This window comes from Zingiber officinale, chromosome 2B, assembly GCF_018446385.1.
Source record: "Zingiber officinale cultivar Zhangliang chromosome 2B, Zo_v1.1, whole genome shotgun sequence".
NCBI classification, from domain to species: domain Eukaryota; kingdom Viridiplantae; phylum Streptophyta; class Magnoliopsida; order Zingiberales; family Zingiberaceae; genus Zingiber; species Zingiber officinale.
Genome location: NC_055989.1, coordinates 95349054 through 95368891, shown reverse-complemented (window position 1 = coordinate 95368891; position 19838 = coordinate 95349054). Strand labels below are relative to the sequence as shown.

At 33.9% G+C, this 19838-nt stretch overlaps 1 protein-coding gene across 2 annotated transcripts in view; it reads left to right on the top strand.

Annotated features, from left to right (window-relative positions):
* LOC122046429 (probable thimet oligopeptidase) overlaps positions 1 to 19838 on the top strand; it is a 57761-nt gene that overhangs the window by 1970 nt on the left and 35953 nt on the right. Inside the window, exons 2-7 of one of the 2 annotated variants that reach the window (XM_042607120.1) lie at positions 822 to 943; positions 5965 to 6128; positions 6276 to 6366; positions 6802 to 6981; positions 9863 to 9943; positions 13894 to 13974. In XM_042607120.1, the coding sequence (XP_042463054.1) occupies positions 822 to 943; positions 5965 to 6128; positions 6276 to 6366; positions 6802 to 6981; positions 9863 to 9943; positions 13894 to 13974 (719 nt within the window). Of the gene's footprint in view, positions 1 to 821; positions 944 to 5964; positions 6129 to 6267; positions 6367 to 6801; positions 6982 to 9862; positions 9944 to 13893; positions 13975 to 19838 lie in introns of those variants that run through there. The other variant, XM_042607121.1, reaches the window with a different exon arrangement.

Here is a 19838-nt window from a genome sequence, read left to right as displayed (position 1 = left end):
ATACTACTTTTAAAACTATCTTCCTTGTTTTCTCTCTATTTTTTCTTTTCCTAGTTATCGTTCCTTGTAAACATGCCTAAAAGTGGTGCTAGTGGAGGTGTTGTCTTAGAAGCTTGCTAGTATCAGTTAGTAACTGACAACCACAATTAAGTCAGTACACTTTTCGGGATCAGTCTAGTCTTCCTGCTCACATGGGGAGCAACAAGAATATGCAAGTATGAAGTGAGTCCTTCACTAATGGTTTGCTTTTGGGATATGTGCTGGCCCAATCAAATTACAGAAACTACAGGTATTAGTGCCTTCAATGTGAGTAATCATTTCATAGTGGTTTCTCCCAAGTTGATGGCTAAGAATGTCTCTTGGTCAATGTTGCTCATTCTATCTGTTTGTCTAACTAGCATCAAGGCATGCTTGATAATAAGGTTGCATGAAAGCACCAAGTAACCAAGTTCCTTGTGGGCTTTTTTACTTGATATATTAATCAAGGTTCATAGATGTTAATAGTCGAAGAAGAAAATATACTTCAAATAGTCTACATTTATGCACAAGTTTGAGTATGTTTGTCATATGAATATATGACAGAGAGGGTCAAATTGTGACATTCGATCATATGTCTATTTATCATTATTACTACAATTTGAGATATCTTAGTTGTTTTTTTTCTGTAGCAAAAATAGAGGAAATTTCATACTTAAGACTTAATTCTATAAAATGCATTGTGATAATGGCAGGTTTATGTTTCCTTTATTTAGAGATTTTCCATTGACAGAGAGTGCAATCTTTGACACAGCAACACTGATATTTTTCCCTTCAAATGACAGATGTTCCTGGATTAAATGTTCTTGTTAATCTCTCTGCAACAGAGATCCACAAGCTAACTGATCAGATAATCGCTAGATCTAAGGAAGTTCATGATTTGGTTGCTTCGGTTCCTCTTGAGAAAGTATAATCTCTGTTCATGCCTTATTATGATTTTGTTTGCATGTTAAAACTGCTTATTTTCCTTATACTATCATTAATAATTTCCTGTCATTAGAATAAATAAGTTTTGGTTCATAATGCTAGTTAGCGAATGAGATACTATATTTGGAATCCATATACACTAGTGCCCAATACGGATTGGAGCATGCTAATCCAATTGTCCTAATACCTATTTTCTTATTCACACTAGTGCCCCTGCTTACCTATACTTGCATTTGTTCATGTGATCTTAATTGCCCATGTAGTGCTGCCTTAGGTGTGACTTTGACTTCCCTTCCGCACACAACATATTCCTAACCGATTCTATTGCTTCAAAGTGACATTTGTGCCCTATGTTGCTTTTGATGCGTCACTCATCATTTTTTTTTTTACTTGCATTCTGAACCTTGCTACCTTTGCTGCTTGCTATATGTGACAACCTCTACTACTTGTGAGGTGATCGCATGCATTCCTATTATCCAATGACATGACCATGTGATTGTGCTACTCTTGGTATGATTTTTGTGTTGCCCACACCATCGTCTTCAGTAGCATCTTGCTTAAATAACAGAGACCACATTAATATCCTAATGCTTTCTGCTAGATGGTGTCATTCATCCAACTTGGCAGTAAAAATTGAGTATTCTATTGCAGCAAGCAATGTTCTATTGGTACTTTCTGAAGGTTGGCATGATTCTCTAATCTCTTCATTCTTAGACTATTCTCATTTTTATTCTCATAGCTTCTATTTTTTTATTGATGGCCTCTATTTCTTGAGCCATCTTCTCATCTCTTATGACCTTTTGTTCTACCTAAACTCTGAAACTTAATGGATCCATTAGAACTAATATCAAACCAATAGTTCCAACAATTTTGTAGACTCTGAGCTAATCTTTGAGGTTATCGTTGTCTTTGAAAGGATAACCATCTCATTTCTAAACCTTTCAATGTGAATGACACTATTAAATTTCATTTGGTGTTGAAATTTCATAGTTTTTTTCTAGGCTTCTCAAGAATATGGAATGAAACATCTTCTCATTTGTGATGTCTCTCTCTATATTAGAGATATAAAATGCTCTACTCTAATGTGAATGACACTACTAAATTTCATTTGGTGTTGAAATTCATAGTTTTTTTTTCTAGGCTTCTCAAGAATATGGAATGAATCATCTTCTCATTTGTGATGTGTCTCTCTATATTAGAGATATAAAATGTTCTACTCTAAGTGTACTCTCATGAGTAGAATGTCTTTCACTTTATTTGGTAGGAAGCTATTTTCATTTAAAACAAGGTGCTTTGTAAATTCATGAGTACTTTGTTTCTCCAAAAGGCAAATGAATTAACTTGTCATATGTCATTATATATCTACCAATCTTAAATTTTGAAGCAACAATGTGAAGAATTTCATTTAATGAAATGCTTGTTTAGTCTTCATGATTCCAGTTTTATTGGGTGGTTTCATGTGCTTGTAGATGCCATGATGCTATCGCTCCTATGCTTTAGTTCTATGTTTCATGCTTCTATTGCTTATACACATGTGGCATTCAAGTTTCCTTCTCTTTAGATCATTGCTCATTATGTTGTTGCATGAGGTTGTGTTGGTGGTGACGTAGTGTAGTCCAAGTTCTGTTAGGACTGTGAGGGCATGCTGACTGAGTGTTTTTTCTTTTTTTTTTTTTGGGGGGGGGGGGGGGGGGGGGAGGGGCACGATTAGCACAGTGGATCTTAAAGAGAATAAATACAATTGCTAACATGGTTATGTGGTTCAAAATGTTTGTTCCTACTCCACGGCTTAAAAGTCTTTGATGAGTTTCACCCAAATACCCAATAGCTTTCTCCTTCTTGGATCCTTCCAAAGGTGGAGAAATCTCGTACACAAATCTTCTTACAAGATTAAGAACAAGTGAAAGCCTAGAAGATCAAGGCTGAGAATACAACAAGGGAGTGCTCAAGAGATTAAAATAATAAGCATAAACGCTAGCCCTTGTAAGCACTCCAAGGTCCTCCTTTTATAGCCTTCAAATGTCTCCAATTTCACTTTATTGTTCATTCATTAATCAATCGGCTGCATGCCATTCTGATTGACTCATTTTTCCTATTGCTTCCGTCATCAATCTGCCAATGAATCTTTGAGTTGACCACTCCAAGCCAACTATTACTTGAGTTGACTGTCTCCGACTTTAGTTGATTGATTCCAATCCGGTTGACTTAGCCACAAATAGAAACATTCTGTTTGCTCCACTGATTAGCGTTAGTTGATTGCATAATTCATTCAATTACTAGTCACCAGTTGACTTAATCTATCTTTAGTCAATGGGATCCCTGACTATGAGCATTCTAATGATTGAGTTTTTACCTAAGTCAAGAGCCATCCTAACGCAAGTTAGAGTTACCGATCTTTCAATTTGCACAGCACATTTAAGACTTTACCATTAGAGATTGATTTCCCCCATGAAACGATCTCTCATTAGGTCATAAGCCTCTTGGATGCACTAATCCCTTGACTCACTCCATTTGCCATCCTTCGCTCTTCACCTATGTAGTTGACTTCCTCAGGCTACTTGTCAACACTATCACTTACTATCACTTTGATGCTTGTTGTCCTGTGATCCATGTTCCATAATATCCTTTTTTGATCTCAAGTGAATCTTGAGCCATAGAGCTAATCACTAATCTTGGTCGCACTAAGTGTCCGTACCAAGTTTTTCCATGGCTTCATAAACACATTAAAAACATAAGTAAAACTAATTTAAACCTTTGCTCAACACAACAAAACCCATGGTCGAGCCCAAGGTTTAAAATCTCGACCCGTGTCGAGGTTTCAACCTCAGATCAGAATGATACCGTTTCGATATCGTGTCGATACAATTTTATTTTTTTTATTTATATATAGTAATTATTAAATAAATATGTTTATTGTGTATAATTTAAAAATAAGTATATTGATTTTATATAATTTCTCAATTATTTAACAACTTAATATTGTTAGAAAAAATAATTAAATATAGTTAAAAAATATGATAATCAGTATATAAATTAACATAGATGCTATGTTATATATAATAATTATATAAATTAACTATTTATTCATTTAATTAATTAATAATTTAAATAATATATATTTAAAATAGTAAACAATGTCAGAATATCAATTAAACAATAAAATAGTAAAAGAAATACAGAAAAATTATCAGAATATAAATATGATTTATTAGATTTTTTTAAAGATTTTTTAAAATAAAATTTAAAATAGTAAAAACGAATTATCAGGATATCAATTAATAAAATTTATTAATTTTTTTAAATTTTAAATATATTTTTTTATATATTTTATTGGGATAATTTAATTATGAGTTATAAAAGCCTATTCGAAATACCCCATTTAAGTTGGGAAATGATTGAATTAATTAAATCAAAAGCCCAAATTTTCGTTCGTCAACTATGACCGTGGGCATTGTCTGTGTCTGGCGGTGCCGGAGGCATCTCGCAACGCTTCTGGCGGTGCCAGAGGTGTCTTAGGATGATTCCAGTGGCGCCGTCTTGTGCTTATGTGAAGAGCGCCTTCGGGACACCGCGGGCTTTTGCGAGTGCCTTCCGGACATCTTGGTCTCGCGACGCTTTCGGCTGCACTGGAGGTGTCCTGTAACAATGCCACGATGCCTCCGGTATGCCTCTAGTCTCTTTTAATGCTCAAATTGAAATCATACCTGTCCGAAGAGTGGTCGCCGCCCTTCTGTCGCGTGTGACACACGCGATGACGAGCGCAAGATTGTGGCGCGTTCTCTGCCGGTGTCGCTCCTGCGATGGAGCAGTAAAACCTGACCATTTCGGGTAGTAGCACGCTTGAGCTTGAGCTTGAGGCTCATGATGTAGTAGTATGCTTGGAAGTTCGAGCCAAGCTTGATGGCCTCAGCCATCACTGGTAGCTTCTTCTCAGAGAGAGTCTCTGGGCCTCTTCATTTGTGTATGTTAAAAAGTAAGGATAATTTTATAATTTTTTATATTTAACTTTTATTCCCCTTCCTTTCCTCCCAAACAAGGTAATACATGTTAAGTTAATTAACCTTCCCTCCCTCCCAAATAAGGGGAACATAAATACTTTTCTTCCACTCCCTTTCCCTTCCTTCCCCCTCCATTCCCCTTCCATTAATGAACCTTTTGTCACCCCATCCAAACAGAGTCTTAGGGCACAATTGCACCAATACTTTCCATCTTGTTTTTATTATGGCATGCTATCATTGCTTACACAGTCATTCTTTCATTTGTTGTGCTTCTCAAGGTATTGTTGACAATATTCAACAGATGTAGAACACAAAACCATCATTCCTTGACATTGCACGGGCTGTGATGTTTCATATCTATGCACCTTAACTTTTTCATATTCTATCTTATCGATTGGGTTCCAGTTTCTGGCCCTAGTAGTTAACGCTAAAACTCACTTCTCATATCATTATCTTTCAGTAGTCTCCTTTTCCTTCACTACCGTGCCTTTGGTTGCCTATATTTTGTTTGTGCTCTTGGATTCAAATGTGACAAGTCCTTTCTCTTGTCTCTGTATTCCTTGGGGAGCTAACATTCAGAAGGGCTATTGGTATTCTGATCCAATAGTTTACTGTGCAATCTTAGTTTACTAAGGACTCTGTTGTATGCTTGCACTTATTATAACCCTTGGTTTCCTTCCATTTTATGTGTTAACTGGATTTTTGCTTTTATGAAATAAATTGTGAGTTCAATTACCAAATTGTGAGCAGTTCTAATTTATTGATGGTATACTACAAAATTTTCTTACATTACAGTTCTCTTTCATGCCTCAAAAGTTAAATTCTTTATACATTCTTTATTTCAATCTTAATCATCCTCAAGCTTTGTTCCTTTGTGATGGCAACTTTAGTTATTTCATCTTGTTGGTATTCCACACATACTTTTGTAGCCTGAGCTGTCACGGCCACAGTTATACCATTGAAGCTACAGTTAAATTCAACTTATAGAAAATACATTTTCCAGGTCTCCTACATGAATACTATCTCCCCTTTAGCAGAATTAGAAGCTTATCAGTTCCCAATGGTGCAATCTTGTGTCTTCCATAGAATGGTTTTCACCTCGAATGATATTCAGAAAGCAAGTATGGAAGCTGAAAGACGATTGGATTTGCACTTTTCAGCATGCAGGTCTGATGTTTTCCCTCTTAGTTATTCAATGCGAGCCTTCTAAAATTTTTTGACTAGGCCATTGCAGATAGGCCACTGGAGCTTTGTTTTTATATTTTATGTTTATCTTGCATTTAATTGCTATTACTTATCATGCAAGGTAACCAGAAAGCGTGAGGATGTATACCGTGTCATTAAGGCTTTTGCTGATAGAGGAGAATGGCTAGGTTACGAAGCTAAACGATACACCCAATGCTTGGTAAGGAAACTCTGGTTTTAGTTTTAAATGATTTATGTTTGGTTATATCATTATTAGGTCCTTAGTTATTTTGATTTGGGCGTTGTGTGTAAGTGTAATTGTTCACTTTCTAATACATCAAGTTCTCTTTTCGTCACAACTAAAACCGTGTTTATGCCATTAGGAAGATCATTTTTTAACATGGGTTTTGCTTGTTAGTAAAAGTTGCAGGGAAATGATTGCCTCAAATTTTAGGGTCACATATTTGCTTTCTGAAATAAAGACTGTCAAAATTTGTCAAATGAAGCTGATATGCTTTGTAGTGTCCTCAAACAGTTCATTTGATTAGATTTTTCAATTTTATCTATTCTGGTAATTTTGGTTTTAGTAATGCCAACACCTTTGTCTGAGTTTGTATATTTTGTTTTTCTCACTCCTTTCTCACTCCCATGACAGGTTGAAGAGTTTGAACGAAATGGTGTTTGTCTTAATCCAAGCAAGAAAAATGAATTGGAGAGTTTGGGAAAGCAAATTGAAGAACTCAGTTTCCAGTATATCCAAAACCTTAAAATGGACAACAGTTTTCTCCTTTTAAGTGAAGCTGAACTTGCAGGGATGCCTCTTCAATTCATTGAGGTTAATTCTTGTGATTTTTTTTTTTGTGAATATTATTTGTTTTAACTTTAATGTTATTATTTAGTAGTCTTTTTTACTATATGATTTTTCATTTTTTTTAATTGACTAAACCCGCCAATGCCGGTCCCAAGCTTGGATGAAAATGGGCAAGGGTTGCGCGTTAGGTTGCCTGCCAGACTTTTATGCAAATGTTCAATGAATGGATTTATCAAACTTTCTTTTTTAATTGACTCCCCTGATTCTACTAGTTGACATGTCATGTGAAATTCTTTGTTACATACTAAGTTTCTTAGAGAAATTTTCTCTCTGACCGTTATTTCTTTCTAGTGCTGGGGATTAATTGAGAGCCTTGTGTAGCAATGTCTTTCAATAATTGGTAAAATGCTTATGTATTAACATTTCTGCTATTTATAGTGTTATCAATATATATGTATACTTCTTGAACATGGTCTTGGTTCAGGTTCTCTGTTCATTCTTTGATCCATGATTTGTGACTTTTCTGTTGAAGTTGGTGAAGCTTGATGCATGTATTTTAGTGTGGATCCTGTCTTGCACTCATTGATGTTGTCTGCATTGGTTGTATTGAATGGACAAATCAGAACCAATGGAGACAGTTACAATTGGGAAGAAAAAAGATTGCTAGAGTTTGAGATTATGCTTATAGGAGTTGATAAATAATAAGAAAAAAAGAGAGTAAATATCAAACTGAACAATTTATTTCAGATGAGACATCATAAACTATGATGCAACTATCTTGGTAACCAAATGCAACTGTAGGCAGAAAAACACACTAGAAAGTGATCATAAATGTGCATAGTGGGGTTTCAAGGAGATGTGCATGAATCATCTCTTTAGAATCGGATACCAATAACAAGTTAAAATTACTCCATTTTATGCATCTTTAAGTCATCATTAGTTATATACCTAAAGGTTATCACCTATCTCAATTTTAACATCTCACTCATTTATCAAGTATTATAATACATCATTGTTGATCCATTTTAAATCACAATCTCATTTGATTATAGTGAAATGCAATAGCCACACCCACCAACCACAAATATCTCACCTAATAATGGCCTAATAATGTGTACAAGAATGCACCAACAAATTCAATAGTGTATAATGGTTGGAAACTTTTTGTCAACACTAATGAACTAGCAGACCGAAATTTGCTTGAAATGCTAGGATTGAAGTCCTAGATCTAATGATCTGGTTTAGTATTTTCACCATTATCACTTTTCCACATCATTAACTGCCTTAATTTTAATCACTGTTGTTGCACATTTACCATTTCTCTTTAAGTTCATATACATTATGTGCCAACTTGATGTTCACAATATGTATATGAATTTCACACTAGGATCTACTCTAGATTTCATTTGTTTTGCTTTCACTTGCTAATTAATGCCTTATTGAATGCTTGAACATAATCCATTCATAAGCAAAAGAATGCCCACAAAGACTAACAATCAAGGAACTTTACAGAGGAACAAGGGCTCCTAGTTGTAGTGGGTGACCAAGCTCGATCTCGGAGCTTTACAGTGGCGTACAGAGGCATAAACAAGTAAATTTGGAATGCGTAGGTTGAGTTGACTGAAAGTGCTTCCCTTGAGTGAACTGCTAAATCGATTGAATACTCTGCTAGGAAATAGAGTGCTCACTGTTGAAATCGAGTTGACTAAAAAAGTTGTTAGTCAACTCAATAGGATTTGAGTTGACTGGAGACCTTTTGACATTATTGGATTGACTGCAGCTGTTGTACAGTTGTTTGCAACAACTCTTTATTTTAAATTCCATTTTCAGTCAGCTTAAGTAATTCTAAATGTAGTCATTGGATAGTGGTATGAGGTTTGTCGATACAAACAATAGTCACATTTATTCTCGATACCTATGCATAGATATCAGGCCTTGGTCTCTCTTCAGTGTGGTCGAGATAAATGCAACTGAGGGCTGCTGGAAGGCTACTTTTACAAGCCCTAGTAACATCTTCCTTTGTTCTCAAAATCTTCATCTTGCAAGAAGACATTTTTTTGTAAGGTTTCTTCACTTCATCCAAGGATATTTTCATAGTGAGATTGTGGGCTTGATCCACTGAAATTGATTAGGCCATGGAATTCTGGGTCTGACCATTTAAAGATTGATTGTAAGTGTTGTGTTCCTTCTTTGTGTTCATTATTTTATCATTTTGTTGTGCTAACTCTAACACGAAGAAACACACAGGCATGACAAGTATGCTAATAGCTTTTTTTGGCCTTGCATAACTGTAAGAGAAGGTAAGGTTTCTATTTGTAATCAAGACTCTATTCATCCACCCTCTAGCATCCAGTTATACTTTCCATCGATCCTAATAAAATTGCTTGATTGTTCGAGGAGGTTAACTTATGTACTTTGAAAAGGGAGGATTTTGAAGGTTTCTATTTCTATGACTTTTTTGTTTTTTTTGTCAGAAATGGAATTCTCCTCAATTATTTCATAGTATCCATTCATTCAATTGTAAGTTTTAGAAGTATTCTGTAACTTGTGTGTAATCTAAACCTAATCGGAAACCATTTTGAAAAAAAGAAACTGGAGATTGGAAAATAATCAGAACATTTGCTTTATATCTTTGGAATGATGCATCCTTGCACATTTAGCTGCTTTGGAGTTGGAAAACATTTCAGAATTTGAAATTGCAAACGAAAAAAGAAAAGAAAAACCCTGAAGTTGTCATCAGTGCCTTCTATTGTTCCTACAAATTGATTATTTTAAGTTCTTAAGATACATTATCTTTCACTTTACATTTAGGAATCTATACATGACACTCACTTTTATATTTATCTTGATCTCATTTTTGAAGCTTGCAATTAAGTTTTTTTCAACTGCCTTTGTCTTCTGTTAGATCTTGGAGAAGATGGAAGATGGAAGAGTGAAGGTTTTCTTGAAAAGTTCTAATGTTACTCCAATACTTGAGCATTGCAAGGTAATATAAATATTGTTTTACCTTTAATAATGAACTATAGAAATTCTTGTCATTGTGGATTCTCAAGCATCTTGTATCTCATGTATACATTTTAACTGCTATTCAGCTTTGGAATATACTCAAAATTTGAGCTGTTTGGTTCAGCAGGATGCTCTTCTGAGACACTATTTTTTCCATGGATAGAAGCTGATTTTGGCTGTTAAATCTTCTAAAAATTTGCTATAGTCACTACAGTTATGTAGTTATAGAGCTACATGGTGTATTACTCATCACCACAGTTATCTAGGTATAGAGCTACATGGTATATTACTCGTTGAATGTTTTTGTAGTAAAATAGGTATCAAGTTGCCTGAAGCTTTTTATGAAAATTTATTATGAATTTAAGACTTCAACTGGCTAGGGCTGTAAACAAGCCGAGCCGAGCCGAGCCGAGCTTTGGGGTGTTCAAACTTGTTTGATAAGATAATTAAGTCGAGTTGAGCCGAGCTTAAAATGAACCAAGTTTTTGAAATGAGTGTTTAAGCTTGACTTGGTTTATTTTTTATGAGTTTGACCTTGTTCGAAACTTGGCTTGAGCTTGGTTCGTTTAGATGTTATCAAGCTCTCAATTCAAGCTTGGCTTGAGCTTGGTTCGAGCTTGGTTCATTTAGATGTTATCAAGTTCTCAATTCAAGTTTGTTTGATTGTTTGAAACTTTTAGTTATTTGATTGGTTATTGAATTTGATAATTTAAATTTATTTTATTTTATTTTATTGTTTATTTAGCATATTGAAAAGAGTCGAATATTGTTCACGAACGTTAACGAGTTGAACACATATGTGTTCAAGCTTGTTTATTTAGCTTAACGAGCTGTTCAAGCTTGTTTGTTTAATTAATCTTATGTATATTAAATGAACATAAACAAGCTCTTACCAAGCCTAACACCAAGTTTGTTTACGAATGCTTGGTTCATTTACAGCACTACAACTGGCCATTGATATTATAGAGATAAAAGTTGTTGACTTACATGCATCATGACAAGGTTGGCTATTTTGTACAACTGAAAAAAACAAACAAGTAAACAAGGATGATTGTGTTGGGTGGAACGATTAAAATTTACACAGTGAAGAATGAAACCTAATATTGGCCAGCATGGTAATCTTCTGCTGTGCTGCTTGAGTCAGCAAAATATTGGCCTACTGGATTAAATTCACTTTCTTGTCCGATAGTGGTTGAGACAAAAAAAGGTTATTGGTGAGGGAAGAAGTTTGTACCAAAAGACAACATTTTGCAATATGTTAAGATTTATAGTTGGGAAGAACACTACAACTGCTGCTGGTGGAGAGCATTGAGGAAACAGCCAGACATGGAGAAGAGTTAAAGCCAGTGGTGTGGAGCGATCACTATCCCCATTTTCGATCTTGTTCTAGTGGTTAAGGGAGGATGTGTGCTTATTGATGTGTTTGAGTGAGGCAAGTAACCCTGGGCAGAATAGCGATTATTCTCTGGATTGTATTGATTCCGTTGGTTCGAACATGAATGCTAGAAACTATCTTCTAAAACCTATTGATTCGGAAGAATACCAGGGAAAAGGGAAATAAACGATATGGTCGAAAATATTATTTATCCTAAAAAGTAACAATTGTTTAAATATACCTAAAATCGTAAGATGTAAAAGAAAGGAAAAAATCTTAACAAAAAGAAAATCCTAACAGAAATAAAAAAAAATCTTAACAGACTTAAAATCCTAAAAACCCTAAATGAAAATTCAAAAATGCAAAAGAGGAAAATAACTCTAAAAAAAAGATAAAATCTTCGGATCCTCCTGCATCACAAGCATGACCGTGGGACACTTGTAATAGGAGAGAGGGAAAGGAGGTATGTTAACAGCCTCATGAGTGTGTTGGTTAGGTTAAGATAAAGTTTAATAAAACTTCATAATTATATAAGTAAATTGATAAATTAGTAATCGATACTTTTATATTGAATTGATTAATTAATAATTCTGATTAGTTATTAATTGATATTCTTTAAGTTGTAACCTAAAAATAAATATAAGTTGCATGAGCATAATATTAAAGGTATAAGCTATCCATTTATAGATTTTCTTCTAAATAAGATTTATTAAATTAAAAATTTAATTTTCTTATAGGATGATACTTTACCTTGCAAACAAGTTTAATTCAGTCCTAATCTACAAGCTAGGGTAGATAACCATTTATTGTTTTGCAAATGCCTACGAATTTAAGCAACATGCAAATAAGGAAACTGAAAACCACGACAACAACAACAACCAAGCCTTTTCTCACTAGGTGGGGTCGGCTGTATGAATCCTTTTACGCCATTGAGTTCTATCTTCTATTATATCATCATCTATATTTAAATAAATTTTATCTTGTTTTATTGTTGCTAAAGTCTTTTTTGGTCTTCCTCTTCTTCGTTTGATATGCATGTTTATCATAGTTTCACATCGCTTATTGGTCGTCTAAGTATATGTCCGTACCATCTTAAACGTGTCTCTCGGAGTTTGTCCTCAATAGATGCAACTCCGACTTTCTCTCTAATGCTCTCATTCCTTATTTTGTTCATCTTCGTATGTCCACACATCCACCTTAACATCCTCATCTCTGCAACTCTCATCTTATGCTCATGTGCTCGAGTCATAGCCCAACATTCAGCTCCATATAACATAGCAGGTCTAACAGCGATTTTATAGAACTTACTTTTAAGTTTAAGAGGTACTTTACGGTCACATAAAACACCTGACGCTCCCCTCTATTTCACCCATCCTGTTTATATTCTATGTAAGACGTCTCTCTCAATCCCTCCATCATTTTATAAAAATGATCCTAAATATTTAAATCTCTCGGTTCCAGGCAACTCGTCCTCTCCTATCTTAACAATTGTTTCATTACTTCTAATATTGCTAAACTTAAATTCCATATATTCTGTCTTTAATCTACTAAGTTTAAAACCTTCCCCTTCTAGTGTTTCCTTCTAAGATTCTAGCTTAGCATTTACTCCTTCACGTGTCTCATCTACCAAAATAATATCATCTGCAAACAACATGCACCACGGTACTGTGTCTTGATTGTGTGAGTTCGTCCATAATTAGTGTAAAAAGATAGAGACTTAGGGCTGATCCTTGATGCAACCCTATTTTTATTGGAAATGCTTCAGTTACTCCGCCTGAAGTCTTTACTCTGGTCGTTACATCATCATACATATCCTTAATTAGTTCAATATATGTTACGCTAACACCTCTCTTTTCTAAATATTGTAATTAGGAAATTGAAAACCATGAACCAAATATTGTAAGCTATTTTTTTATAGAAAGCCAAAAATTAGCACAACCTTTTTGTCCTTTTCCTTCATCAGGAAGGTTTGTCATACCTTTCGTGTTGTAGCAAATTTTGTTTTTTATTTATAATCAAGAATTAGAAGGGGAGCCTTGGCGCAACGGTAAAAGTTGTTGTTTTGTGACCAAAAGGTCACGGGTTCGAATCTTGGAAACAACCTTTTGTAAAAAGTAGGGTAAGATTGCGTACAATGAATCCTTCCCCGAGACCCCGCATAGTGGGAGCTTTATGCACCGGGCTGCCCTCTTTTTTTTTTTTATTTATAATCAGGAATTACTATAGCTTATTAGCTATGTTACTAAGGTGATGTTCTTAATTTTAGTTGAAGAGATGAGGATTCCTTCTTGCCACATCTATTTTCTTTTTCCAATTTATAACATTTTATGCAATCTATGTCCACATTGCATGATCATTGATCATCTTTTTTGTACTCAAATTATTTACTCTTTTATAAGTCCATTGTTTTACTTATCATTCGAGCTGGGGGAATTCTTTTCTTTGATTAAGCTTGTTTTTCTATTTATGATCTCATGTACTAGCTAATTGAGCATAAATGTCGTGCATTTGTAATTGGGTTCGTTGGTTCACTTATTATGGTTTTTCCCTTACAGATTAGGTCGACACGGAGGTTGATTGCTGTGGCTTATGGTCAGAGATGTGGAAAAGAAAATCTTGATATCTTAGAAAATTTGGTAAATTTCAATTAACATGAAATTCCTTGAAGATTTTTTTTATGACAAATCTTTAAAATTTCTTTACAACTATTGACACGTATGCACTTCTGAATCTCAAGCTAGAATTTATCTTTTCTCCACTGTGTTTAGTGAATTCTACGCTTGACAAACTCCATCTTGGAATGGTCATGGTTGTTATGCCATGATTTAAATTATCAACCATATGGTATGGACATTGTTTTAAGCAAGTGCTTCTGCACAGGCAGCTTGTTGGACTGCCTTCCACCATGTGGGCTTATTTGGACAAATCTATTTCTTTTTGTCACTTCTTACTTCTCTTCTCTTTTCATCCTTGTCTCTATCGAAACCATCTTGGGTCCTTGCCCTTGTCGTGACACACCTCAACCCGCCCCTTGCCATTGCGAATAATAATTTCCTTTGGGACAAGTTATACCAACCTATGCTATGTGAGCAGAAGCAGCAACATAGTGGAAGAGTAACATCACCACTGCATGACTAATTAATGACAACGCTGCTAAACCTTTATATATATTCTTAAACGTTTTCTTTGGGTTCTTTTTCCCAACTCCTTTAAATTTAATTATATGCTTAGATATGTAAAATGTAATCCCAATTTTTTTTTTTAATATCCACACTATTATAGACCAATCTTAATAATGACCATAGGCATTTGATTTTGGGTGAACTCTTGTTTTTTAAAAAACCCACCAATGTCGGTCCCAAACCTGAATGAAAAAGGTTGAGGGTCGTGCTAGGTTTTCTAGCCACAGGTGAATGTTCAATGAATGAATCCATTAAACTATTGTGCTAACGTTAGGTTGTACTCCGGAAAGAACATGTTGTAATGTTCGACTATAATGTTTTAGTAAGGACCGCTACATCTTCATAAAGACTTGGGTGTAGTGTTAAAGATGCAACAGTTTTCATACCTTATGTAGGATAAGAACAAATATTATAGGAATATTATCTTAGATTTGGAACATGAACATTTATTTGTAAAGCAATAGAGGTAGTAAATATGATGATTAAGTGAAAAATTAATATTTTGTGTTTACAAAAGATAAAATGGGCCGGAGAGAAGAAAAAGATGATAGAGAAGTTTCAAGTTATGATACATATAAAGGAGTAAAATAAAAAATGAAGTACATATTTTTGTAGATAGTTCATTAAAAGACGAAGTAGAATTAGATGAAGATACTAAATATAGGTTTTAGGAAGACCTAAATGAGGTAGTATAAAAAATTTCGCTAAACAAGATGATTTTAATAGGAGATCTGAATAGGTATGTAGGAATAAGAAATGAGGAATATAATTGGGTGCATGAAAGTTATGGTTTTGGAACAAGAAATGAAAAAGTAAAAACTATATTGGATTTTGTGAGAACATGTAAACTATATAATAGCTAACATGTTTTTCAAGAAAAGAACACTTGGTTACATTTATAAGTAGGAATAATAAGCCATAAATTGACTTTCTTATGGTCAAGAAGAAAGATAAATTTTTTTTGTAAAGATTACAAAGTTATCTATAGAGAAAACTTAATTACCCAATAAATGTTAGTGATGTTAATTATGCGCCTCACGTATAAAATCAATTGAAGGAAGATGTGCATGACTCTTAGAGTCAAGTGTTTGGAAATTAAAGGACAGAAAGATAAATATATTTAAGGAGAGACTAGGAGTACAAGTATTAGGAGAAATATATGGAGACTCAAATACGATATAGGATAAGAGGGTATTAAATTTTAAAATGGTGCCTAGGAGCGTGCTCAGTGAGTCAAAAGAACGTGCGCCTAATTTTGATGGTGGAACGAGAAAGTATAAGAGAAAGTAAAGTTAAAACAAACAACTTATAAGTTATTATATACTTGTAAGAATGAAGAAAACTTAAAAAAGTATGCAGTAGCCAAGAAAAAAACTAAGAAAGCGGTGAGTGAAGTTAAGAATGAAACTTCTATCGACTACTTGATACAAAAGAAGAGAAAAAAGACATCTATAGAATAGTTAAAGTGAGAGAGAGGAAGACAAGAGATCTTACTCAAATATGATGCATTAAAGTTCAATGCAATAAGGTATTAATGAATGATGAGAAAATAAAAAAGTGATGGAAGATGTATCTTCATCAATTTTTTAATGAAGATTTTATGTGACCAACTTAATTTATATAATTTAAATAGTTCAGAGGGGTATAGAAGTTTAAATTTTTATTATAGAATTCAAATTTTGGAATTAGAACATACTTTAAATGAGATATAAATAGAAAAGTGGTTGGACCGGATGATATTCTGATGCTGGTATGAATATGTATAAAGAAGTCGGATATTGAATGACTTACAAAGTTATTCAATTTGATATTGAAAATGGAGAAAATGTATGATCAGTGGAGCACTTTTTCTTTTCATTTCGATATTGCACAATGCATGTTTTATGTTGTTTTGCAGTATGATTGTGGCATTATAGTTTAGCCTTGAATGATGATATAAGGGCTAATAGAAGATATCTATAAACTAGGCTTGGTTAGCTACTATTAACATAGCCTTATGCTTTTTGAGTGAGTGGTTAAGCCTGATAACTTAATATAACTTAGTAAGTCAATTCTCTTATCTAAGCAAATTATAGCACTTGAGATAAGAATGGACCACAATTTAAAGTATTGACCTATTCCAAAGTATTGGTTTGTGACAAAATAGTATGATTTCATTAATATGTTGTGTTGTCACTCGATATGCGTTAGTATACTTTTAAGTATATCAAGATCAATTTGGTTGAGTTTGAATCCTATAATTATCTTTTATTTACCAAATAGAAATGGATATCAAATTAGAGCATTAGTTCTTACAACATTCTTATGGGACAAATCCTATTATCTTTCAAGATTCAAATTAAATAATACATCTATAAATATATATTGGTTAAGAAAGTTGGATATGAACAATTAGATTGACACAATTAAAATAGGTACATAATATGGATTTATTTCATTTTCTCTTACTTCGACGTAAGTCTGAATTATTGTTGTGGGTACTTCTCTTACTTTTTAAGGCATTTTCGTTTCCTCCTTTTGATGAGTAGATGAAATGATTGATAAGCCATTTGAAAAGATTCTTCCTATTAGGGTTGGCAAAAGCGCTTGCTTCGTTGGCTTAAGCACGAGGCACAAGTTTCACGCTTCTGAGAACTCGGAAGCGCAAGAGGTCCAGGAAGCGTGCGCTTTGCTTCGCTGCCCTTCGCTTCGTGCAAAAGCGAAACATTCGCTTTTGGGTGAAGCGCAGACCTTTCCTCTTTTGTTTATTTATTTTTTGTTTTTTTATAAGTTTAAAGTCCTAAACCTCTTTAGTTTTCGTTTGCTTCAAACCACTGTCTCTTCGTCTGCCTCTCGCCGCCTGTGCTTCTTCGATTGCCTCTTCGAGGTAAGTGCTTTGTCTCTATTAATTTATGTTTATCAGAATGTTGGAATTTTTCCAACGTCTCTGATATCTCGTATCCCCTGATGCTTTCAGATGCTTTGAATGTGTTGTGTTGTCGCGGGACACTTTCGACGCCGCCGAAGGTGTTCGATGACGCATCCAGTGCCGCGGGACACTTCATGCGCCGTCAGAAGCCTCGCTGGATGCCTCCGGCGGTGCCAATAGTGTTGTCGGACGCCTCTGGCGGCGCCAACAGTGTTGCCGGACGCCTTTGGCGGCGCCAACAGTGTTGCCAGATGCCTCCGGCGGTGTTGGAAGTGTCCTGCGTAGCCTTCGATGCCGTCGGGGCATTGCAATCGTGAGGTACTTTACGTATTTTGTTAAGGATTTAATTAAATTAAATAATTCCTAACTCAAATGGGGTACTTTGAATTGGTATTTATAAAGTCTAATTAAATTATCCCAATAAAATATATAAAATATATTTAAAATAAAAAATTCGATTAATTTATATAAATCAGATTTAAATATATAAAAAATATATTTAAAATTTAAAAATTAAAATTTTTATTAATTCAAATTTAAATACTTTATGTGACTATAAAGTACATCTGAAATTTAAAGGAAAGTTCTATAAAATCGCAGTTAGATCTGTTATGTTATATGGAGCTAAATATTGGGCTATGATTCGAGCATATGAGCAGAACAGAAGATGAGAGTTGTAGAGATGAGGATGTTAAGGTGAATGTATGGACGTACGAGGATGGACAGAATAAAAATGTGAGCATTAGAGAGAAAGTCGGAGTTGCATCTATTGAGGGAAAACTCCAAGAAACACGTTTAAGATGGTACAAGCATGTACTTAGACGACCAATAAATGATTCAGTTATGCGATGTGACACTATGACAAACACACGTATCAAACGAGGAAGAGGAAGAACAAAAAAGACTTAGTTATCAACAATAAAACAAGATAAAATTTATTTAATTATAGATGATGATATAGTTTGAGATAGAGATCAATGACGTAAAATGATTCATATGACCACTCTACCTAGTGAGATAAAGTTTGGTTGTTATATTAATTCAAATAAATCAATAAATTGGATTTAAAATTTAAATACAAAAAAAATATATTTAAAATAAAAAATTTGATAAATTTAATTAATTAATTTAAATATATAAAAAATATATTTTAAATTAAAAAAATCTAATAAATTTTATTAATTCATATAAATCAGTAAATCAAATTTAAATATATAAAAAATTTATTTAAAATAAAAAATTCTAATAAATTTTATTAATTTATATAAATTAGTAAATCAAATTTAAATATATAAAAAAGTATTTAAAATAAAAAAATTCTAATTAATTTTATTAATTCATATAAATCATATTTATATTTTATAATTAATTTTGTTTTATGTTTTATGTTTTTATTGATTGATTATTATTGATTTCAGCGGTCTTGATTCTTAACCATGTCAAATGCAACAATTCAATGAACTCGAAAGGATATCGCTTGGAATTATGCAACATGTTCGGATCCTAAAAATCCAAATATTGTCAGTTGTATTTTGTGGTAAAATAACAAATAATGAAATTTATTGACACAAGCTATATTTAGTTGGGGGCAATAGAAATGTGAAAGCTTGCCTGAAATGTCACGAGCATGTTAAAAATATAATAGTTCTTTTGTTTATTACACTTTTTTCCGTAAAGCTCGTGCTTCGCTTTGTGCTTTGAGCCCCAAGATCCTTGAGTGTTTTTTTGCGCCTTGCGCTTTTGACAACTGTAGTCAAGTTAGGTTTTGTCTTTGTTAGTAGTTGATACTACCAAATTGTCATCACATGGATCTTATAGTATTTTTTGCGTCGACACTATATCAATATTAATCATCAATTGTAATACTATGTTTCGATCAAAATTTATAATCTGATTCCAAATTGGCATTTTAGTCGTGATTAGAATGAAATGAAGCCGTTTTGAATTGTTTTTGCCATGACAAATTGTGTTAGTCACTTTGACAAGGAGCAAGTGGAGGAGAAAGTTGAAGAAGAGAAGGAACAAGAGGAGGAAGAAGAAGAGGTGACTATGATGGAAAAGAAGCAAAAGAGGAGGAAGCTTACTCACTTGAAGGAGGCATCACTAGCATTGGGTGAGTTGCAACAAGGTCATGGAACAAGAGTTAGGCTTGAAACTTTCTTGCAAGTCAAGCTAATGACTATGGAACAAGCGAAGGATGAGCTCACAAATATGGAATGAGGATTAATGCTAGGGTGTCACCAACTCGAGTAAAGGATAAGCTCATTATGACAGGATGAAGGATGAGTATGTAACTTGCTCAAAGATGAAGGTGAAGCTCATGGCTCACAGATGAATGTAGAGATTGCAGTTCACTTGTCAACAAACTTGTAGATGAAGGAAGAACTTGCAAGGATGGGCTCCTCATAAA